The following is a 21,421-nucleotide window of genomic DNA, read 5'->3' as shown; positions in this document are numbered from 1 at the left end:
GCTCGAAACCTTGGGGTCATCTTTGACTCTTCTCTCTTCTTCTCTGCTCATATCCAGCAGATCGCCAAGACCTGTCGTTTCTTTCTTTACAACATCCGTAAAATCCGCCCCTTTCTTTCTGAGCACTCTACCAAAACCCTCATCCACACCCTTGTCACCTCTCGTTTAGACTACTGCAATCTGCTTCTTGCTGGCCTCCCACTTAGTCACCTCTCCCCTCTCCAATCGGTTCAAAACTCTGCTGCCCATCTCGTCTTCCACCAGGGTCGCTTTACTCATACTACCCCTCTCCTCAAGTCGCTTCACTGGCTCCCTATCCGTTTTCGCATCCTGTTCAAACTTCTTCTACTAACCTATAAATGTACTCACTCTGCTGCTCCCCAGTATCTCTCCACACTTGTCCTTCCCTACACCCCTTCCCGTGCACTCCGCTCCATGGATAAATCCTTCTTATCTGTTCCCTTCTCCACTACTGCTAACTCCAGACTTCGCGCCTTCTGTCTCGCTGCACCCTACGCCTGGAATAAACTTCCTGAGCCCCTACGTCTTGCCCCATCCTTGGCCACCTTTAAATCTAGACTGAAAGCCCACCTCTTTAACATTGCTTTTGACTCGTAACCACTTGCAACCACTCGCTTCCACCTACCCTCCTTTCCTCCTTCCTGTATACATTAATTGATTTGCTTACTTTATTCTATTTTATTTTTTTTTTCTATTAGATTATAAGCTCTTTGAGCAGGGATTGTCTTTCTTCTATGTTTGTGCAGCGCTGCGTATGCCTTGTAGCGCAATAGAAATGCTAAATAGTAGTAGTAGTAGTAGTATTATATAGGAAGGGTAAATGTGTGTATGTTATTTTGATGGAGTATTTTTCATAGGACACAAAAAAACACACCTGGAGACAATTTTATAAAGGCAAAGAAACACATATAGGGCAAAATTCTGTAAATGGTGCCCAAATTTAAGAACATAAGAGCAGCCATACTAGGTCCGACCAGTGGTCCATCTAGCCAGGGGCGTAGCCAGACACCCAAGTTTGGGTGGGCCTGGACCCAAGGTGGGTGGGCAGCACTCCGCCTTGTCCTACAAGTGATTTGGTTTTTCCCTCTCTTGCCTGCATACCATATGGTCTTTCAAACATCCCCTCTCCCCCATATACCTTTTAAATACCCGATTTTCACCGGCAGCAAAAAGATGTTGGGGGTTTTGGGCTGGTGGGGCTTGGGGTCCCTGCCAGCCACATTATAGGTATGCTGCTACTTGGTGGGCCTGAACCTAAAGTGGGTGGGCCTGGGCCCACCCCAGCCCACCCTTGGCTACGCCACTGCATCTAGCCCAGTATCCTGTTTTCCATACAGTGGCCAAGCCAGGTCACAAGTACCTGGCAGAAACCCAATTAGCAGCAACATTCCATGCTACCACTTCCATATTTGTCAAGATCAGCTATGTACAGGAGATGCATAGCTGATCTTATCAGAGCAAAAAAAAAATGAGTGCTAACCGCTATTCTATAAATGGCGCTCTGAGTTGAATGCCATTTATAGAATAGTGCTTAGTGCCGGGATCCATACCCAATTTTGGATGCAAGGATTAACGCCAACTGAAACTTGGTATAAATCCTTGCACCTAAATTAGGTGTGGATCTGCCGTATTCTATAACAGTGTGCACAAATTCTAGGAACTTCCTGGTCTACCCATGCCCCTCCCATGCCCATGCCCCTTTTTTGGATCCATGCTTAAAAGTTTATACACGCATCTTTATAGAATACCAACTAGGGAAATGTGCATATAAATTCAAATTGTTGCCAATTAGTACCGATAATTTATTATTAGTGCCCAATTATTGGTGCTAATTGGCACATTATTCAATTAAATAGCATGTGCACATTGATCATGTGCCCAAATTTGCATGCAGAATTTTGAATGCCATATATAGAGGCTCAACAAAAGTGCTTATGTGCCTTTGCAGCCTAGATTTTCTGTTATATAATTACCCTCCCAGTAGGGACAATTTTCAGTCTGTGGAAATAGCTGAACAATGCTTTAGATGCCCAGCTACATCCTTTTCAACATGTTCTCATCATAACATTTTCAGTTATTTAAAAGTGTCATGGATCTACTTACGGCCAGTACACAGCACAGGAGATGCATAGCTGATCTTATCTGAGAAGCCAATACTCAGGAGTCCAAATGGAATCATGGGATGTTGTATAATATGGATACTAGACCCAGTGCCATATTTAATTTCTCCAACAACATAGTCTGTTCCGGGAATGGATTTCCATTGGATTTTGCTTATCGGTTGTCCATCAAACAGGATTCCAGAGGTGGCTGAAGCCTTGGCTATTATACTTGCATAATTGTTATCAAATGATTCCTGTCCATAGATGATGTAGGACGTACAGTAGGTTGCAATGTCAGGAATATCCATTAAGAAAGGACCAAATTTCTTTCCATTCACAATCCCTCCAGTACTGTAATATACTACCTGAATTCCAGCACTGGCTATGAGAGAGAGGACACTCGGGCCTGTCAGTTCAAATCGCATAACCTGACCAGGTATCAAATCCTTAGTTCCTTTGCCTGATCCAGATTTGTAATCCAGCTTAGTGTTTTGGCTAGCAGTTACTAGCACTACAGCCTTTGACTGAAAGGAGAAGGATGTGATGTAGAAATTGGTGCCCCAATTGGAGACTGGCTGGAACTGTTGATACATATGGTCACATCCAGGGCCATTTTTGAAACAGTTGTGGCCGCTCTCTACAGCTACAGGCATTTCAGACATCACTCTAGTACCAGTCAAGTCTTGGGGACTTTGTATCTGTATTGCTTCAAAAGGCTGTAGAGTAACAGTCAGCTTGCTCCCAGCAGGATATTTCTTGCGCTGGAAAGTCACAGGACCTTGAAGGTATAAGTCAATTGTGGTAGGATAGCTGTAAGTTGAAACTGAAAACTCTTTCTTATTCCCTACTGGTTCTCCACTTGGAGTGACTATATAGTATTCTTTGCCTAAATATTGTATTGGATACACTATAGTACTATCAGCAGAGCTAGCTTTATAGTTTACTGAGACCACAGTAATTGGTTTATCAGACTGAACCATGACAGAAGATGAGAAGATGCCTGATCCAACCAGTTCAACAGGTACGGTTATGGGAACTGATATGGTTTCCCTGGTCCCCACAGTGAAATCCATCTTAAAGTTAGAGTTATTGACGATGACGGTGACCCGAGTGCTAGGAGAGTAGGCAGTGATCAACAGTCTATAATCGCCTTGTAATTTCTCATTGTAATTGGACATGAAAACTGTGATGAATTCCATTCCCATAGGTCCATCTGTAAAAATACACCAAACATATTCAGAATACAAAAAAAAAAAAAAGAATGAGTACATAAATTTAATGCATACATTCAAATAATCCATTCCTCCCTGTTCCAATTCAGGAATAAAGTGGATTTATGCAAAATTTTGATAGTATACCCATTGAACATTATGCAGAAAAAACGTAAGTGGTCAATATTCAAAATGACTTTAACGGCCAGTAGAGGTTCCCGGGTGTTTATATTATTTGTATGGGGCTAGTCAGGCATACTCAGGGGCACTAAATGCCCAGTTAATACCTAAGCTGAATCTGACTATTTTGTGGGTGTTCTGGGGGCAGAGTTGGCAATTAGCCAGTTAAGTGCCAATATTTAGCAATTAACTGGCTAAGGTAACCGCATAAATAGGACCGCATAAAACACAGTCTTATCTTTATATAGTTCACATATATCACACGTAAATGGCTAAGTTAGATCTGGCTACGTATGCCCAGATATTCAATGTTGGTGTCTGGACATGGCTCAACATTGAACATCTGGGCATAAAGCCAGCAGTGGCCTAAAAAAAATGCTGACCAACACCGGCAGAATACCTACCCCAAAAATGTTCTATTTTCATTTTCTACCCAAAATTAATATGTGGGGAAAGCCTGTGAAACATGGCTCATGAAATTCTTTACAAACCCTCCAAATCTGTGTGTGTGTGAGAGAAAGCGAGAGAGAGAGAGAGAGTGTAGCTGTTGTTATTACTCTGTATGTCTTTGATTTACAAGAGAGGGGAGGTGCAATAGGGAGAGGGATACTTTAGGGAAGGTGGGAGTAGTTGGGGAGGTAGTTCTCAGGGGCTGCGGATAGTTGGTGGTGGGCAGTAGGAGAGGGTAGTCCTGAAGAACAGTAATAGGATAATTTTGGATGGAGAGGTGGTTGAGGATGAAGGAATTTGTGGTAGTTTGGGGGAGTGGCAGTATTTGGAGGGTTAGGTACATTGTGGACATGTAGCTGGGGGTGATTTGGGATTTGTGGGGTAGTTTTGTTGGGGTGATGGGGAATTTGTGGGATAGTTTTGTTGGGTGGGGTACTTAAGGGGTTGGGGTTGTTGTGAGGGTGCTTTTGTGGGTAGAGTACTTGGGGTTATGGAGAGTAGTGTGGAATTTGGGGAGGTCTGGTAGTTGTGGGTAGGAGTAGTTAAGGGAGTAGGAGTACTGTTGAGGTGTGGGAAGTAGTTTAGGGGTTGGGGCAGTTTTGCGGTGGGGGTATTTGGAGGGTTAGGGGGTCATTGGAAAGGTGATGGTTGATAGTTGAGGGGTAAAAGGATAGTTGTGGATATAGTTTTAGGGGAGTACAAGGTAGTTGGAGGTGCTATTGGATGGCTGGATAATAGTTTTCTGGGGTAGGGCAGTTGGGGTGATGGGATAGTTGTGGGGGTGGTTTTAGAGATGAGAGTATTGGTGGGGGGGGTGATGGGTGGTTGTGGGAGATAACTGAGAGATGGTGCAGTTGGGTGGGGGGCAGGTTATAGGCAATTAGAAAGATGCAACTCCATACATTTTATTGTATCAAAGTTTCTATGCTGCAGAAGGTGAACTGCTTCTCCATAGAAATGCACCTGGCCCTTTTATGCAGTGTTTATGCCTCTGAAATCCTTAATCCGATCTGGCCCATTTTCAAACTTATCCCCCTGTTTACTAGGCCTTGCTAGTGGCTGCCAGTGCACTATTGCTGACACAGCCCATTCACTTTGAATGGACTGTATCAGCATTGCTGCATGGCAGCCGCTAGCGTGGTTAAGTAAATAGAGGGGCTATTGTGTCTTTTTACTAGTTTTTCTCTCATTCCAAATTTGATCCTGTTCTATTAAATTTTCCATAATCACAAAAGAGAGGGTAATACAGCATACAAGCATACAATATAAACAAGAAAAAGCAACACTGGGGCTTCAAGAAAGAGACAATGGCTGTCCTTTATTGTGAAAAAGACCTGACACGGGCCGTGTTTTGGCACATAAGTGCCTGCCTCAGGGGTCTAACATAAAAACACAGAAATAATTATAAATACACATTTCACAAAAATTAACATGCATACCATAATGTAATAAACAATTAAAATGCAAAAACATAAAAATAATAAGATATAAAATACAATAATGAAAATGAATGAATGAGGATCAAAATCTTGTCAGTGATAACCCAAAATGTTTAAAATAAAATAACTAAAATAAACTTCCATGAACCATTATGTACATTCATATACACATTAATAACACCATTTACAAAATCATAGAATGAATTAAAATAATATGATATAATAACCTATTGTGATATGACTCACTCTGTAAAATTATAGTGTCATGAATGTTATGACAAATTGTATTTGTGAGTTGTGAGCAAGCAGTACTCAATACATATCTGCATGAAAAAAAGTGAGAGTGGCTTACCACAGTGTATCTTCACAATATACAGTATGAGCAGGACTGATAATGGAAAAAAAAAGCCAGGCTTGACGAGCATTTCGCCGGCTGCACTTGGTCCCTTTTTTTTCAAGTTTCAAAAAGGTGCGCCAACTGACCAAAAGACCACCAGAGGGAATCGGGGATGACCTCCCCTTACTCCCCCAGTGGTCACCAACTCCCACCCAAAAAAAACAAAACCTTTTTTGCCAGCCTCTATGCCAGCCTCAAATGTCATACCCAGCTCCCTGATAGCAGTATGCAAGTCCCTGGAGCAGTTTTTAGTGGGTGCAGTGCACTTCAGACAGGTGGACCCAGGCCCATCCCCCCTACCTGTTACACTTGTGGTGGTAAATGGGAGCCCTCCAAAACCCACTGTACCCACATGTAGGTGCCCCCCTTCACCCCTTAGGGCTATGGTAATGGTGTAGAGATGTGGGCAGTGGGTTTTGGGGGGGCTAAACAACCAAGGGAAGGGACCTATGCACCTGGGAGCTATTTGGTGTCCTGGCATGTGAGGGGGGCCAGTGCACTACAAATGCTGGCTTCTCCCACAACCAAATGCCTTGGATTTCGCCGGGTTTGAGATCGCCGGTATTATTTTCCATTATGGCTGAAAACCGATGCTGGCCATCTCAAACCCGGCGAAATCCGACATTGGGCCTGGCCCAACCGTATTAGCAAAGAAAAAGATGGCCAACCATCTTTTTCGAAAATACGGTTGACTCCATCCACTTGCAATGCCGGCCCCGAAGATGGCCAGCCAGCTATTTCGCTGGCACCGTTCGATTGTGTCCCTCTTTGTCTCATTAATCCATGCTTTTGAATATGCTCTTTAATTTTGTTCTTTATAATAGTCTCTACCATTTTGCCCGGCACCGACGTCAGACTCACTGGTCTATAATTTCCCGGATCTCCCCTTGGGGTAGTTTAAAATGAACCCTAGTAGCTTGAGCACCCGAACAGGCATCCGTATGAACTCCTGAGCTCTGTTTGGAGAGGTGCTCTTCACTAGCCACTCGTTGAGATATAGGAACACATGGACTCCCAGTCTGCGTAACGATGCTGCAACTGCCGCTAGACACTTGGCGAAGACCTTGGGAGCTGACATGAGACCAAAAGGTAACACACGGTACTGAATGTGATGGGTTCCCAGCTGAAATTGAAGATATTTCCAATTGGCTGGAAGTATTGGGCCGGTGGGCTGGAAGTATTCAGATGTAAGTATATGCATCCTTTAAGTCCAGACAGCATAGCTAATCATTTTTCTAAATCATTGGGAGAAGTGTGCCCAAAGAAACCATCCTGAGCTTTTCTTGGACTAGGAATTTGTTCAGGGCCCTTAGGTTAGGATAGGACACATCCCCCCCCCCCCCCCCCCCCCCCCCCCCGTTTTCTTCTGCACAAGGAAGTACCTGTAACAGAATCCCTACCCTTCTTCCCCTGGTGGAATAGGTTTGACTACATGGGCTTTCAGAAGAGCAGAGTGTTCTTCTGCAAGTACCTGCCTATGCTGAGAGCTGAACGAATGAGCTCTTGGTGGACAATTTGGAGGTTTGAGATGCCAACTGAGGGTGTATCCGAGATGGACTCTTTGAAGAACCCACCCAGCAAGCTGTCTGGGATGGACATTTTTACATCATATATCGTTGACCCGACAAAGGTCATGTTTCGTCGAGAAGCACCTGCATCAGGGGTCTATTTAAAATATAAATATAAATCATGCATTATAAACTAGTTACTGTAAAAACCATTAAAGTAGAAAACAGATATTAAAAATCTAGTAAAGGAACCAATACATATATAATGTGATCATGCATATTAACCAATTCTTAGATATATACGAACCATAGTGTCACCAGTGTAGCAAAGACATAAAAGATGTATTATTATAAAAGTGAAAATGAGGAAAAATAAAACGTCCAAATAAAAGAGTGCTATGACTGCAACTATGATATATTGTTATGAAATTGAAATTGAGAAATGATGTTACTATTTTTGCTGTTTAGACTTTATTTTGTGCTTTAAACCCTTTCTTTATTTTTTGAGCCAAGAGTTGTACCATGCCTAGGATAGTAGTAGGAACTCCTCCTTGGTTTGCCAAAAGTCCTCTTTGCTGAGGAGGTTGATGCAGAAGGTGCCCAGTGGGAGAGAGAAGAGATGGCATCAGTATGTTTTTTTATTTGGTGTGCGACATCCTCAGCCTTCTCTCCAATAAGGTTATCCCCCTGGCAAGGGGCATCCACCAATCTCTGCTGAACAGAATATTCCAAGTCATGAGCATCTGCACATTGCTATATTTTGAGCAGTGATCCTGGATGTCACATCAAAAGTGTCATAAGTGCCCCTGGCCAAGAACTTTTGACACATCTTCTGCTGCTTGACCAACTGGCGAAAATGCTCAGACTGCTCTGGAGGAAGTGTATGAACTAAGTCTGACAGCTGTCTCACCATGTTTCCCATGTAGACGCTCGTGAAGAGCTGGTAAGATTGTATTCAGGAGATGAGCATTGAAACCTGATACATCTTCCTCCCAAAATAATCCATGGTTCTAGCTTCTCTGCCTGGGGGCGCCGAGGCATAGTCCTTGGAACTTCTGGATCTTCTGAGAATGGACTCCACCACCATGGAATTGTGAGGCAACTGAGGCCTATCAAAACCAGGTGCACTGTGGAGCTGATATTGGGTGTCAGTCTTCTTGGGCATGACAGGGACTGACAGAGGGGACTCCCAATTCCTGATGAGGACTTCCCTGAGTATCTTGTGCAGAGGTACAGTCACAGCCTCCTTAGGAGGAGATGTGTAGTCCAGGACTGCGAGCATCTTGACCCTGGGCTCATCCTCCACTTTCAATGGAAATAGAATGGAACAGTATCTGGGATCCTCCTCTGTATCCCATGAGTACTCATCTTCGATGTCAGACAGCATCTCTTGATGAGATTGTTGAGACCGAACCTGCCTCAGTGCCGAGGAACCATGTCCTCGAGAGTGGCATCGAGAAGCCGACTTCAATCTCGACTCTGGCAAAGCTTCCTTCACTGACATCGAGGGAGTGCTGGCTTGAGTGTGCAAGTGGCACTGGTGTCAGAGGCCACACCTCAGGCTGAGGGCCAGGCAGGGCCACAACGGGAGGTAGGGTAGGTACTAGCACCCCAATACTGATGCACACCATTGCATGAGGCCATCCAGCAGTTTAGGGAGCAAGACCCGGATGTGCTTATCGAGGGCCAACACCGGGAAAAGCTGGGGTATTGGCTGAGGTGCAGGTTGCAGAACTGCTGGGGTCAACGCAGGAGTGGAATCTCGGCTGCTAGTGTCAGGCCTCTCAAGGGGAAACAGGATTTGTGAGCCCTTGGGCCACTGCTGTAGTGGCAGGCAAAACCCTCAACCAGTACTGGGCAACACACCAACACAGCAGGGAACTGCAGAAGTAGATAAGCAGGCAGGGATACAGAACTGGAACAGACTTCACCTACTCTTGACCACCATTCCCCAGGGGTTGAGCCCCCAGGTACAGGTGGCCAGCAGGACTTACAGGATTCAGGAACACACACAGGGGAAAGGACTCAAGAGCAAGCTTGATTAACAGGGCCAGGAATCAAGACACAGAACTGGGGAAACCTCCCCAGGTAACAGGGCTCAGCAACAAGCTTGCACAACCAGGGACTGGAGGGAAAGGCAGAGGGAAATAAGAACACAAAATAGACAGACAAGGCTAACCCCAAAGCTGGGCTACAACTATCACCTAATACCAGAACACAACAGAAGGCTGAACACCAGGCAGCCACCAACACTCAGGGAAATAAAACAGAAAGCCCACAAGCAGACAGAACACTGAGGCAGAAGGCAGAAGCCCACAAACCAACACACTAAGGCAGTAGGCAAAAGCCCACAAACAGACACACTAAAGCAGAAGGCAAAAAGCCCACAAACAGACACACTAAAGTAGGAGGCAAAAGCCCACAGACAGAACACTAAAGCGGAAGGCAAAAGCCCACAAACAGACACACTAAAGTGGGAGGCAAAAGCCTACAAACAGAACACAGAAGCAGAAGGCAAAAGCCCACAACAGAATACTAAAGTAGAAGTGCAGAAGCACACCAACTAACCTATAGCGATGCAAAGGCAAACTTAGAAAGTTCCCAGGTGGTAATAAATGCACTACAGATGAGGTCACCAGCAGGGTGGGGCTCAGCAACACAAGAGCAGAGCACAGCCTGACTGGAACAGGATCCCGGAATGGACTAGCCTGGACTGGAACGGATTTCAGGATTTCCACCCAGGCTTCAGGATTTACAAGCCACCTTAGTCTGGCTGGAGGAACCCCAAAGCAAGTCCGACAGAAAATATAGTCACAATTGTGACAGCTTAGAGACAGGTGCATCGGTACCTCGTGTATGGAAGGGGAGTGGTCCTCCTTGCGCTGAAACTTCTCAGGTGCTGAATCCTTTAACTCCCTGGAGTTCCCAGCATAATGTGTCAAGGGTGACCGATGATGATGCTTCTAGGCCTTTGCCTGAAGTGTGTCACCAAGGCTCCTTGGTGCCGATGAGGGTGACGTTGAATCCTCATGTCGGGTCTGGTCCAACAATGGATGGTCCCAGGGGGCATGCACAACAGGAGGCCTTGAGACAGGTGGAGACCCACTTGATGCTTCACTGCTTCCAGTGTCTAAGGGTCTAGAAGCAGCCATGCTTACTGATGCTCCCGATGCCAGTGCGATGCTTGACGTCGATGCCGATGCCTCTGACCTGAGTGCCAATGCTGACGTTGAGGAACCAGACTTGGCTCCAAAGATCCTCTCTCGTTGAGCCTTTCAGGAAACCTTGGTCCTCTTCTTCATATGAAGACAGAGATCACAGTTAGCAGGGCTATGGTCGGGCCCAAGACACTGGAAACACCAAGAATGGGTGTCATTTCGTGAGATAGTCTGATTGCACCAGGTACAGCACTTGAAGCCACTGGGAATTTTTGTGGACATGAACGGAAATACATTGTTGGCTAAATTAAATGACACGATGGTGCCTGAAGAAAGGGCAAGGCAGTGGCGTACCAAGGGGGGGCGGTGGGGGCAGTCCACCCCGGGTGCACGCCGCTGGGGGGTGCCGCGGCGTGCACCTGCTGCGAGAGTTCGCTAACTTCTCTCGTTCGCTGCAGCTCCCTCTGCCCCGGAACAGGTTACTTCCTGTTCTGGGGCAGAGGGAGCTGCAGCGAACGAGCAAAGTTAGTAAACTCGCAGCAGGCGCGCGCTGCAGCACCCCCCCAGCGGTATGCACCCGGGGGGGGCCCACGCTGCATTGGGGGGAGTGCTGCACCCAGGGGTGGGGCGCCGCCCCCCTTTAACTCAACTGGGGCAAGGAACTATAAAAAGCAAAGGGAAAGCAGGCCGAAGTGAAAGCCTGAAAGTGGCCTGATGACGATGGAAAAACAATAAAAAAAACAGGCAAAACAAGTCTAAACAAATTAAAGGAAGGGAAAAAAAGGTTCCAATGAAAGAAGTCAGTTATAGACAGGAAAATGTTGCTGGAAGGCACAAAAAACAGCTTTCAAGACTGAGCGGATGAGGAGAAGACAAGAAAAAACACCTTCTCCTACATAGAAAAAGAAGAACTGAGGAGACCACGTTTGCACTTCTGAGAATTAAAAGCCTGCTTGTTCTTGGAGAATGGGGAAAGCCTGAAGCACCATTGGTCCATTTATTTTGGGGTTGTATGCACATGAACATTTGGGAGCAAATAGCAACATATATGGCCTGATTTTTAGCACCAATGCTCTTTTTGTTTCTGGAGGATCCTACTTTGGACATGTTCAAAAAGCAGTGAAATCATCTGACATTGAAAAATATTCCTTATTGCACTATGGAGATGTCCAGAATTCCTATCATTTGCTCAGTGGAACAATAGTGCTTTTAGTTTACTTGTCATGGTGCATATACATCCTGGGAGAGGTAGACAACTAGGTGTTCTTTATACCCCTTTTAAATATGCCAAAGTTACCAGTAATCATTCAAAATTATATAAAATTATATAAAATAAATTATATAAAATCATCTCTAAGGTTGACCTAAATGTTGAGATTTGGGCGTCCCCGACCGTATTATCGAAAAGAAAGATGGACGTCCATCTTGTTTCGATAATACGGGTTTCCTCGCCCCTTCGCGGTGACGTCCTGCGAGGGCATCCTCAGGAAAACTTGGGCGCCCCGTTCAATAATGCCCCTCCATGGGTCTCAAAAGTTGCCACAACTTCTCAACAATATTATTTTAGACTCACCAGTTACAAAGTGAGTTGGAACATCTGGTGCAGTTTTGTACATCCACCATTCTGAAAATAAAGCACATTATATTGATATGAAAAAGGGTGAAGAGAATGTGGGTTTGAATCAATGATCAGAGGATCTTCTCTATTGGTCTTCCTACCTAATGCTATCCTTTCAGTTGGTTGTACATGAACCTCCATTTTTTAAAAAACATTTGCTAGATGCAGTAAGCGCCAACTTCTTGGATTCCTAACTGAACCACTGGGATTATTCTTTGGTTAGCGATTATAAGACATCTTCCTGGAAGGCCTGCTCTTGTAACAAAACTCATTTGGACCTGCTTTATGTTTCACTTCCAGTCCTTCTGCATGAATCTCCCTGCCTGTCATTCATTCACCTGTGTTTACTTTTGTGTGTTTGACCCTTCTTGCAATAACTATCTTCTTTTCACCCTCACTTTACCTGGCTTCTGACTGCCTCAAATCATTTTACATATCCTTATTGCAAAGGCTATAGCTGACCAAGTGACTTGACAGCTCTCAACCTATTCTACGCATTGCAATGAGAAATATTTGGCACCCTATTTCCACAAAATAGGAATAGCAACATATGCCTGCAAATAAGAAGATTCTCAATTTGATCTCAATTAACGTTCCCTCTGAGCTGTCTGGGGACTCATTTTGTAGTTTGAGTACATGAGTTTGGTTTACTGGGCCCCATGTGATTTATACAGGTTCCACTCATTTAGTAGTTTGAGTGCATGAGTTTGGTTTATTGGGCTCCATGTGATTTATAAGTCAGCTGAAGCATACTCAGTAGCTAGATAATACAGCTTAGAGAGAATATTTGTTACAACATTTATTTGCTGCGTCTCATAGGATAGAGACCAGATCTTGTTGTGTTCCTGGTACTAGAATTCCTTGCTGGGCTTATGAAGAAAAGGATATCACAGTACGAGTTGTAGTAGATCACTTTAAATTCTATGCAATTGAGAATGATTAATGTGAAACTCCATAGGATACTTATGACAAAGAAAGTGCCTAATAATCCACAATTACTGAAAGATAAAAAGTCAGGCACTGCAATACTAAATAGAGAGACATTCATGTATTAATATAGCAAAAACAAGTTGACATCCCAGTTGCGAAGAACATTCATCTGAATTGACTAGTTATCTTTACGCATATTTCTAAGTAATATAATTTTAAATTATCTGACAGAGGAGTACAATGAGGTATTAATGTATATCAGATGGGAAGGATGCCTAGGTGATCATATCTGATAATCTCATGGTTGCAAAACAATGTGACAAGGGAGTGGTGATAACAAGCAGAACATTAGGCTACATATAGGGAAAGGAAAAACTGGGATATGAAAGTATGTAATAATACCTTTGTAGAAAGCTCAGAGCTTCATGCCACCAGGGGAAGTATTTCCAGCTAACTCGGTCATCTTTTATCAAAATGGCCTCCTTTTGGAAGCAATGGTTTCTCTACTATAGCCCTAGGTAGCATCTCATTTATGTTTTAAGTATGATGCAATGCTCACCTGTAACCACTTGGTCTGGAGGTATCAGATAGAATATTGTTGATGGCCTTAGCGCTGAAAATAAAGTATATAAACAGGTTTTAATCAATCATATTCATCATGTTAATTTTTTGTAAATGGGGGTTTTGATGGCCTGTAGTTGAGAGAGATGAAAAAGAATGCTGCATGGTGATGGATTCTGGTGTCTTACATCAGAGATTTTTGGCCTCTTATGTTTCTCCACTAGAAGGTTTAGATAAGAGAAAGTGGTCTTGCATTATAGTGATAGGCTGGGATCCAAGCTGTCAGTGCTTTAATCCTGCTTCTTCTACCTTGGTGAATCATTTTCCTGCTTATTTTCGAAAGAGAAGGGTGGCCATCTTTCAACACAGATCGGGAGATGGCCGCCCTTCTCTCAGAGGCGGCCAAATCGGCATAACCAAAAGCCGATTTTGGCTGCCATCAACTGCTTCCCGTCGCGGAGCCAGCCAAAGTTCCCGGGGGCATGTTGGCAGTGTACCGAAGGCAGGATGCGGGCATGGATAAGAGATGGCCGCCCTCGGATGATAATGGATAAAAGAAGGCTGGCCCTGACGAGCATTTGGCTGACTTTACTTGGTCCAATTTGTTTCACGACCAAGCCTCGAAAAGGTGCCCCAACTGACCAGATGACCACCGGATGGAATGGGGGATGACCTCCCCTTACTCCCCCAGTGGTCACCAACCCCCTCCCGCCCCCCCAAAAAATTAAAAAATATTTTTTGCCAGCCTCAAATGTCATACCCAGCTCCATGACAGCAGTATGCAGGTCCCTGGAGCAGTTTTTAGAGGGTGCAGTGCATTTCAGGCAGGCGGACCCAGTCCCATCCCCCCCACCTGTTACACTTGTGGTGGTAAATGGGAGCCCTCCAACCCCCCCCCCCCCCCCACAGAGCCCACTGTACCCACATGTAGGTGCCCCCTTTACCCTTTAAGGGCTATGGTACTGTTGTACAATTGTGGGGAGTAGGGTTTCTTTTTGGGGGGGGGGGTTGGGGGGCTCAGCACACAAGGTAAGGGAGCTATGCACCTGGAAGCAATTTGTGAAGTCCACTGCAGTGCCCCCTAGGGTACACGGTTGGTGTTCTGTTGGGGGGATCAGTGCACTAGGAATGCTGGCTCCTCTCACAACCAAAGGGCTTGGATTTGTTCGTTTTTGAGATGGCCGGCCTCGGTTTCCATTATCAGTGATAACCGAGGCCGGCCATCTCTGAGTCCGGCGATCTCAACATTTAGGTCGACCCATCTTGTTCGAAAATACGGTTGGCTCCGCCCCTTCCCGAGGCCATCCCCGGAGATGGCCACCCTTAGAGATGGGCGCCTCCGTTCGATTATGGCCCTCTTTGTTAGTAAGTTTATAGGCAACTTGAGCATGCAGATTAGTATTTCACACACTTGCTTATGAAGGTTCGTATAAAGAGATATATGCATAAAAATGTAAAGGAAGAGAAAACATTTATGTAACATCTCCGTCATTCAATAATTTGGCATCTACAATTACACACCAAGCACCTGCAGAAGTTAAGGAATACTAGTGCTTAAGCGTGTGGCAGTTATAGCTACACATGTATTGGTTGGGTGATAAACAGTATTCCATAACTTTAATGTACAATCTGCATGTTCTAAATGTTTCAGAGCGCTAGAAGAGCACATTCCAAATTTGGCACCATCAGATTGTATCAGATAATAATACATCACCTCATATTTGGTTGTCTTATCCTGTTGTCCACAGAGAACCTCAATGATAGATAAGTAACCTCATTAACTAGATGAGCAAAGCTATCACAATTTGGCAATCATGGAAGATGATCTAAATTTCATCATTATTTTCTACAGTACTCAATTAGTATTGCATTCCTTGGGTGCTATTTCTTTTTTCAGTAGCCTGTTGTGGTTGTCCAGATTTTTACATAAATATGATTTAGAACTCACTCAGTTGTTCTCCAGTTGAAGTTTTTGTGTAGAAAAATTTATACAGCCATTGTTCTAAAATAAAAACAGATATGTTAATACATTTAATCTTAATTCCATATAACAGTGATCAGAATCTGTATCTGCAGATCTAGAGATTCTGAATTAAATACAGATTGCTTGCATACATTTAAGGGGCAAAGCATAGATAATTCATATTGGCAGTGAAGGAAAGGTACCAACAGCAATATCACCTGCAACATTTGTTGCAAGCTACATCTATGCAGATTCCAGTCCTAATTGTTTCAACCTGTTAGTCTGAACCATAAAACTAGGTCAGGTTACATGACCCATGCTGAACAGGTCTGTGACTAGATGCAAGACACAAGAATAACAAATAGGGATGTGCTTTTATTTTGAAATGGCACAAAACATTATAAGTACATAAGTATTGCCATACTGGGAAAGATCAAAGGTCCATCAAGCCCAGCATCCTGTTTCCAACAGAGGCCAATCCAGGTCACAAATACCTGGCAAGATCCCAAAAATGTGCAAAACATTTTAAACTGCTTATCCCAGAAATAGTGAATTTTCCCCAAGTCCATTTAATAACGGTCTATGGACTTTTCATTTAGGAAGCCATCTAAACCTGTTTTAAACTCCGCTAACCTAACCGCCTTTACCACATTCTCTGGCACCGAAATCCAGAGTTTAATTACACGTTGAGTGAAAAAACATTTTCTCTAATTCATTTTCAATTTACTGCATTGTAGCTTCATCGCATGCCCCCTAGTCCTAGTATTTTTTGGAAAGCGTAAACAGACGCTTTACATCTACCCGTTCAACTCCACTCATTATCCTATAGACCTCCATCATATCTACTACTACTACTATTTAGCATTTCTATAGCACTACAAGGCATACGCAGCGCTGCACAAACATAGAAGAAAGACAGTCCCTGCTCAAAGAGCTTACAATCTAATATCTCCCCTTAGCCGCCTTTTCTCCAAGCTGAAGAGCCCTAGCTGCTTTAGCCTTTCCTCATAAGGAAGTCGTCCCATCCCCTTTATCATTTTCGTCGCCCTTCTCTGCACCTTTTCTAATTCCACTATATCTTTTTTGAGATGCGGCAACCAGAATTGAACACAACATCCGAGGTGCGGTCGCACCATGGCACGATACAAAGGCATTATAACATCCTCATTTTGTTTTTCATTCCTTTCCTAATACATTCCTAACATTCTATTTGCTTTCTTAGCCACAGCAGCACACTGAGCAGAAGGTTTCAACATATCATCAACATTGACACCTAGATCCCTTTCTTGGTCCGTGACTCCTAACGTGGAACCTTGCATGACGTAGCTATAATTTGGGTTCCTCTTTCCCACATGCATCACTTTGCACTTCCTCACATTAAACGTCATCTGCCATTTAGACGCCCAGTCTCCTAGTCTCGTAAGGTCCTCTTGTAATTTTTCACAATCCTCCCGCGATTTAACCACTTTGAATAACTTTGTGTCATCAGCAAATTTAATTACCTCACTAGTTACTCCCATCTCTAGGTCATTTATAAATATGTTAAAAAGCAGCGGCCCCCAGCACAGACCCCTGGGGAACCCACTAACTACCCTTCTCTATTGAGAATACTGACCATTTAACCCTACTCTCTGTTTTCTATCTTTTAACCAGTTTTTAATCCACAATAGAACACTACCTCCTATCCCATAACTCTCCAATTTCCTCTGGAGTCTTTCATGAGGTACTTTGTCAAACGCCTTCTGAAAATCCAGATACACAATATCAACCGGATCCCCTTTAACCACATGTTTGTTCACCCCTTCAAAGAAATGTAGTAGATTGGTGAGGCAAGATTTCCCTTCACTAAATCCATGTTGACACATCTCATTAATCCATGCTTTTGAATATGCTCTGTAATTTTGTTCTTTAATCCATGCTTTTGAATATGCTGTGTAATTTTGTTCTTAATAATAGTCTCTACTATTTTGCCCGGCACCGACATCAGACTCACTGGTCTATAATTTCCAGGATCTCCTCTGGAATCTTTTTAAAAAATATTTGCCCATGATATTCAAAGTGCAATGGTCAGCATTTTTTTAAATGCCAACCATCACGGTTTTTTATACCCTGATATTCAGCACTGATATCCAAATATCAGCTGGCACTGAATATTCAGGTGTAACTTGGCCACCAGCACTTATTGAGGTACTAGCAATCAGTGTTATTCAAAGTACTAGGTCACTGGTTCCAAAACCTGTCCTGGGGGCTCCCTCCCCAGCCAGTCAGGTTTTCAGAATTTCACAAGGAATTTTCATAAGGCAGTGCATGCAAATCTCTTTCATGAATATTCATTGTGGGTATCCTGAAAAACTATCTAGCTGGGGAGCCCCCAGGAAAAGTTTGTGAACCACTGTACTAGGTCAAAGTACTTATATTTTAAAATATACATTTATTTTTACTTTTACTTAAGTAAAAGTATAGTGAAGAACACATTAAAATTTACTTATGTGAAAGTTAAAAAGTTATTGCTTGATATATTTTTTTATTAAAAAGTAAAAGTACCTTAACTATAATGAATGCAACTATTGTAAACGTTTTTATCTCAGCAACTATATTGCTCTACAATTCAATCCACTTTGCTTGTAGTAAAACTAAATTTTGAATAAAAACTCATATGTAAATGTGCTAGTCATTAATCCAACATAGCTAAAAAGGTGTTCAACAAATGCAACAGCAGGAAGTGCATTGTTCAGTCTGATAAAAAAGTTCCTTCAAATCAGGCAAGGCTGCAATATTACTGATGTCATCTTACAGGGTCTGCAGTTATTGATCAAGGGAATCTTTGTCTGAAACACTTGACTTCTGTATAGCAAAGAATACTTTGCCATCAGGTGAAAAATTGTTAGAACAAGAACCAACATTGATTACAACTTTGTGAAAATCTTCTCTGTAACTGGATAGCATAACAAAGATGAATATGAAAATGCAAGTGTTGAATTAGAAAATGATGATAATAAACTCTTTGAATATCTTCGAGAACTGGTACAAGACTGACAAATGTGTGGAAACCCTTCAGTCTCTACAGGAGGAACCGACATGGGATGGTATCATACTGGACTTGGTGCTTACTAATGGGGAGAGTGTCTCTGATATTATAGTAGGTCATCGTCTGGAATCCAGTGATAACCAGATGGTGTGGTATAAAAGTAAGATAGGTGTGGAAAGATTTCATTCAAAAGTTAAGGATCTAAACATTAAAAACATCACGTTATTTAGATGAGGGATTACCTCAAGTAACTGCTATCTGGACTGGAACATCTGGAAGAAGTTTGAAAGAAGTGTGCAAAACTGAAAGGAGCTATTATAAAGGCAGCAAAAGTAGTAGCTGAAAAGGTAAGGAAAAAGAGGTTAACCTTTATAAACTACAAGAGATCGCAGAAAGAGGAAGACAAGCGACAATATCTGGAAAAGCTAAGAGAAGCTGGTAGAATATTCAGGAAAACAAAGACAAAATAGCCAATACGATAAAATGGGGGGACAAGACATTTTTTTTAGTTATGTTAGTGATATGAGGAAATGCAAAAGTGGCATTGTTGAGGCTTAAGGGTTAAGGAAAAAAATATATAGAAGCTGATAAAGAAGGCTTAATTGTTAAAAAATATTTCTGTTCTATGTTCACAGCTGAAGGGCTAGGAGTAGGACCATAGAAAATAAACACAAATAGGAGGGGTGGTAGTCCTGGAATAATTTTCAGAGGACTGTGCTTGTGAGGAGCTGGCTAAACTAAAGGTGGATAAAGCAATGGGGCCCACTAGCATACATTTGAGGATATTGAAGGAACTTAGGGAAATTCTAGCAGCTCTGTTGGCTGTCCTTGTCAATGCTTCTTAGAGTCAGAAGTGGTCCTGTAAAACTGTAAAAGAGAGGATGTGGTTCCTCCCTCTTCACAAAAGTGGAAGTATAGAAGAAGTTGGGAACTACAGGCCAGTAAATCTGACTTTTGTGGTAAGTTAATAGAAATGCCTTTAAAAGAGAGAATAGTAAAGTTTTTGAAATTCAATGGATTACAGGACCTGAGGCAACATGGTTTCACCAGAGGCAGGTCTTGTCAGACAAATCTGATTAATTTCTTTTACTGGGTGACTTGAGAGCTAATTAGATTTTAGCAAAACCTTTGACACGGTTCCTCATAGACGACTAATAAATAAACTGAGTGCCTTTGGTATGGGCCCCAAAGTGACTGACAGAGTTAGGAACAGGTTGAGTGTAAGGTCACAGAGGGTAGTGGTAAATGGAGCTCATTCTGAGGAAAAGGATGTTACCAGTGGTGTGCCACAAGGTTTCGGTTCTTGAGCTAGTTCTTTTTAACATTTTCATAAGTGAGATTGCTGAAGGGCTGTCTGGTAAGGTTTGCCTCTTTGCAGATGATACTAAAATCTGCAATAGGGTAGACACCCCAACGGTCTGGATATCATGAGGAAGGATTTAGCGAAGCTAGAGGAATGGTATGAAATTTGGCAGCTTAAATTTAATACTAAAAAATGCAGGGTAATACAAAAATCCGAAAGAAAAGTACAGTTTAGGGGTGGAGAACTTCTGTGCATGAAAGAGAAGCGGGCCTTGGGTGTGATAATATGTGATGATCTTAAGATGGCCAAATAGGTAGAAAAGGTGATGGTGAAAGCTAGAAGGATGTAAGTCTAAGTGCTTTGAAAATACGCCTCTGTAAGTAGAAAAAATTAATAAAATTATTATTTTGGTAAAAGTAAAAATATCAAATGTTACTACTACTACTAGAACTACATATCATTTCTATTCTGCTACTAGACGTACGCAGCACTGTATACTGGAAATAAAGAGGCAGTCTCTGCTCAACAGAGCTTACAATCTAATTAGGACAGACAAACAGGACAAATAAGAGATAAGGGAATTTCTAAGGTGGGAATGATAAAACATCGGTCCTGAATATATGAGTATGGGTTAGGAGTTAAAAGCAGCATCAAAAAGGTGGGCTTTTAGCCTACATTTTAAGATGGCCAGAGATGGAGCTTGATGTACTGGCTCAGGAAATCTATTCCAGGCATATGGTGCAGCCAGGTAAAAGAAATGGAGTCTGGAGTTAGTGGTGGAGGAGAAGGGTGCAGATAAGAGAGATTTACCCAGTGAACGGAGTTCCAGGGGAGGAGTGTAGAGAGAGATAAGAGTGGCAGGTACTGAGGAGCTGCAGAGTGAATGCACTTATAAGTCAATAAGAGGAGTTTGAACTGTATGCAGAAACGGATAGGGAGCCAATGAAGTGACTTGACGAGGGGGCTAATATGAACATAGTGACAGTGGTGGAATATAAGTCGTGCAACAGAAATTTGAACAGATTGAAGGGGAGAGAGATGGCTTAGTGGGAAACCTGTGAGAAGCAAGTTGCAGCTTATAACCTTGGGGTCATCTTCGACTCCTCTCTCTCCTTCTCCGCACATATTCAACAGACTGCTAAAACCTGTCGTTTCTTTCTCTATAATATCACCAAAATTTGTCATTTCCTTTCTGAGAACACTACCAGAACCCTTATCCACACTCTTATCACCTCTAGCTTAAAGGGTTCTGGTAGTGTGCTCATAAAGGAAAGGACAAATTTTGGTGATATTATAGAGAAAGAAACGACAGGTTTTAGCAGTCTGTTGAATATGTGCAGAGGAGAGAGAGGAGTCAAAGATGACCCCAAGGTTACAAGCTGATGAGACAAGGAGGATGAGCGTGTTATCTACAGAGACAGAGAATGGGGGAAAAGGAGAGGTTGGTTTAGGGAGAAGATAAGAAGCTCAGTCTTGGTCATGTTTAGTTTCAGATGGTGGTGAGACATCCAGACGGCAATATCAGACAGGCAGGCTTATACTTTGGCCTGGA

The 21,421-nt window shown here is 43.0% G+C and overlaps 1 protein-coding gene across 1 annotated transcript in view; it reads right to left on the bottom strand.

Moving 5' to 3' along the window:
• LOC115475651 overlaps nt 1-21,421 on the bottom strand; it is a 451,633-nt gene that overhangs the window by 249,411 nt on the left and 180,801 nt on the right. The window contains exons 9-12 of the mRNA XM_030211552.1: nt 15,524-15,577; nt 13,574-13,627; nt 12,040-12,090; nt 2,125-3,336 (exon numbers count right to left, since the gene is read on the bottom strand). Coding sequence (XP_030067412.1) covers nt 2,125-3,336; nt 12,040-12,090; nt 13,574-13,627; nt 15,524-15,577 — 1,371 coding nt within the window. The remainder of the gene's footprint in view (nt 1-2,124; nt 3,337-12,039; nt 12,091-13,573; nt 13,628-15,523; nt 15,578-21,421) is intronic.

This window comes from Microcaecilia unicolor, chromosome 8, assembly GCF_901765095.1.
Source record: "Microcaecilia unicolor chromosome 8, aMicUni1.1, whole genome shotgun sequence".
Classification (NCBI taxonomy): domain Eukaryota; kingdom Metazoa; phylum Chordata; class Amphibia; order Gymnophiona; family Siphonopidae; genus Microcaecilia; species Microcaecilia unicolor.
The sequence above is the reverse complement of the archived record's forward strand: the minus strand, read 5'-3'. Positions and strand labels throughout refer to the sequence as shown.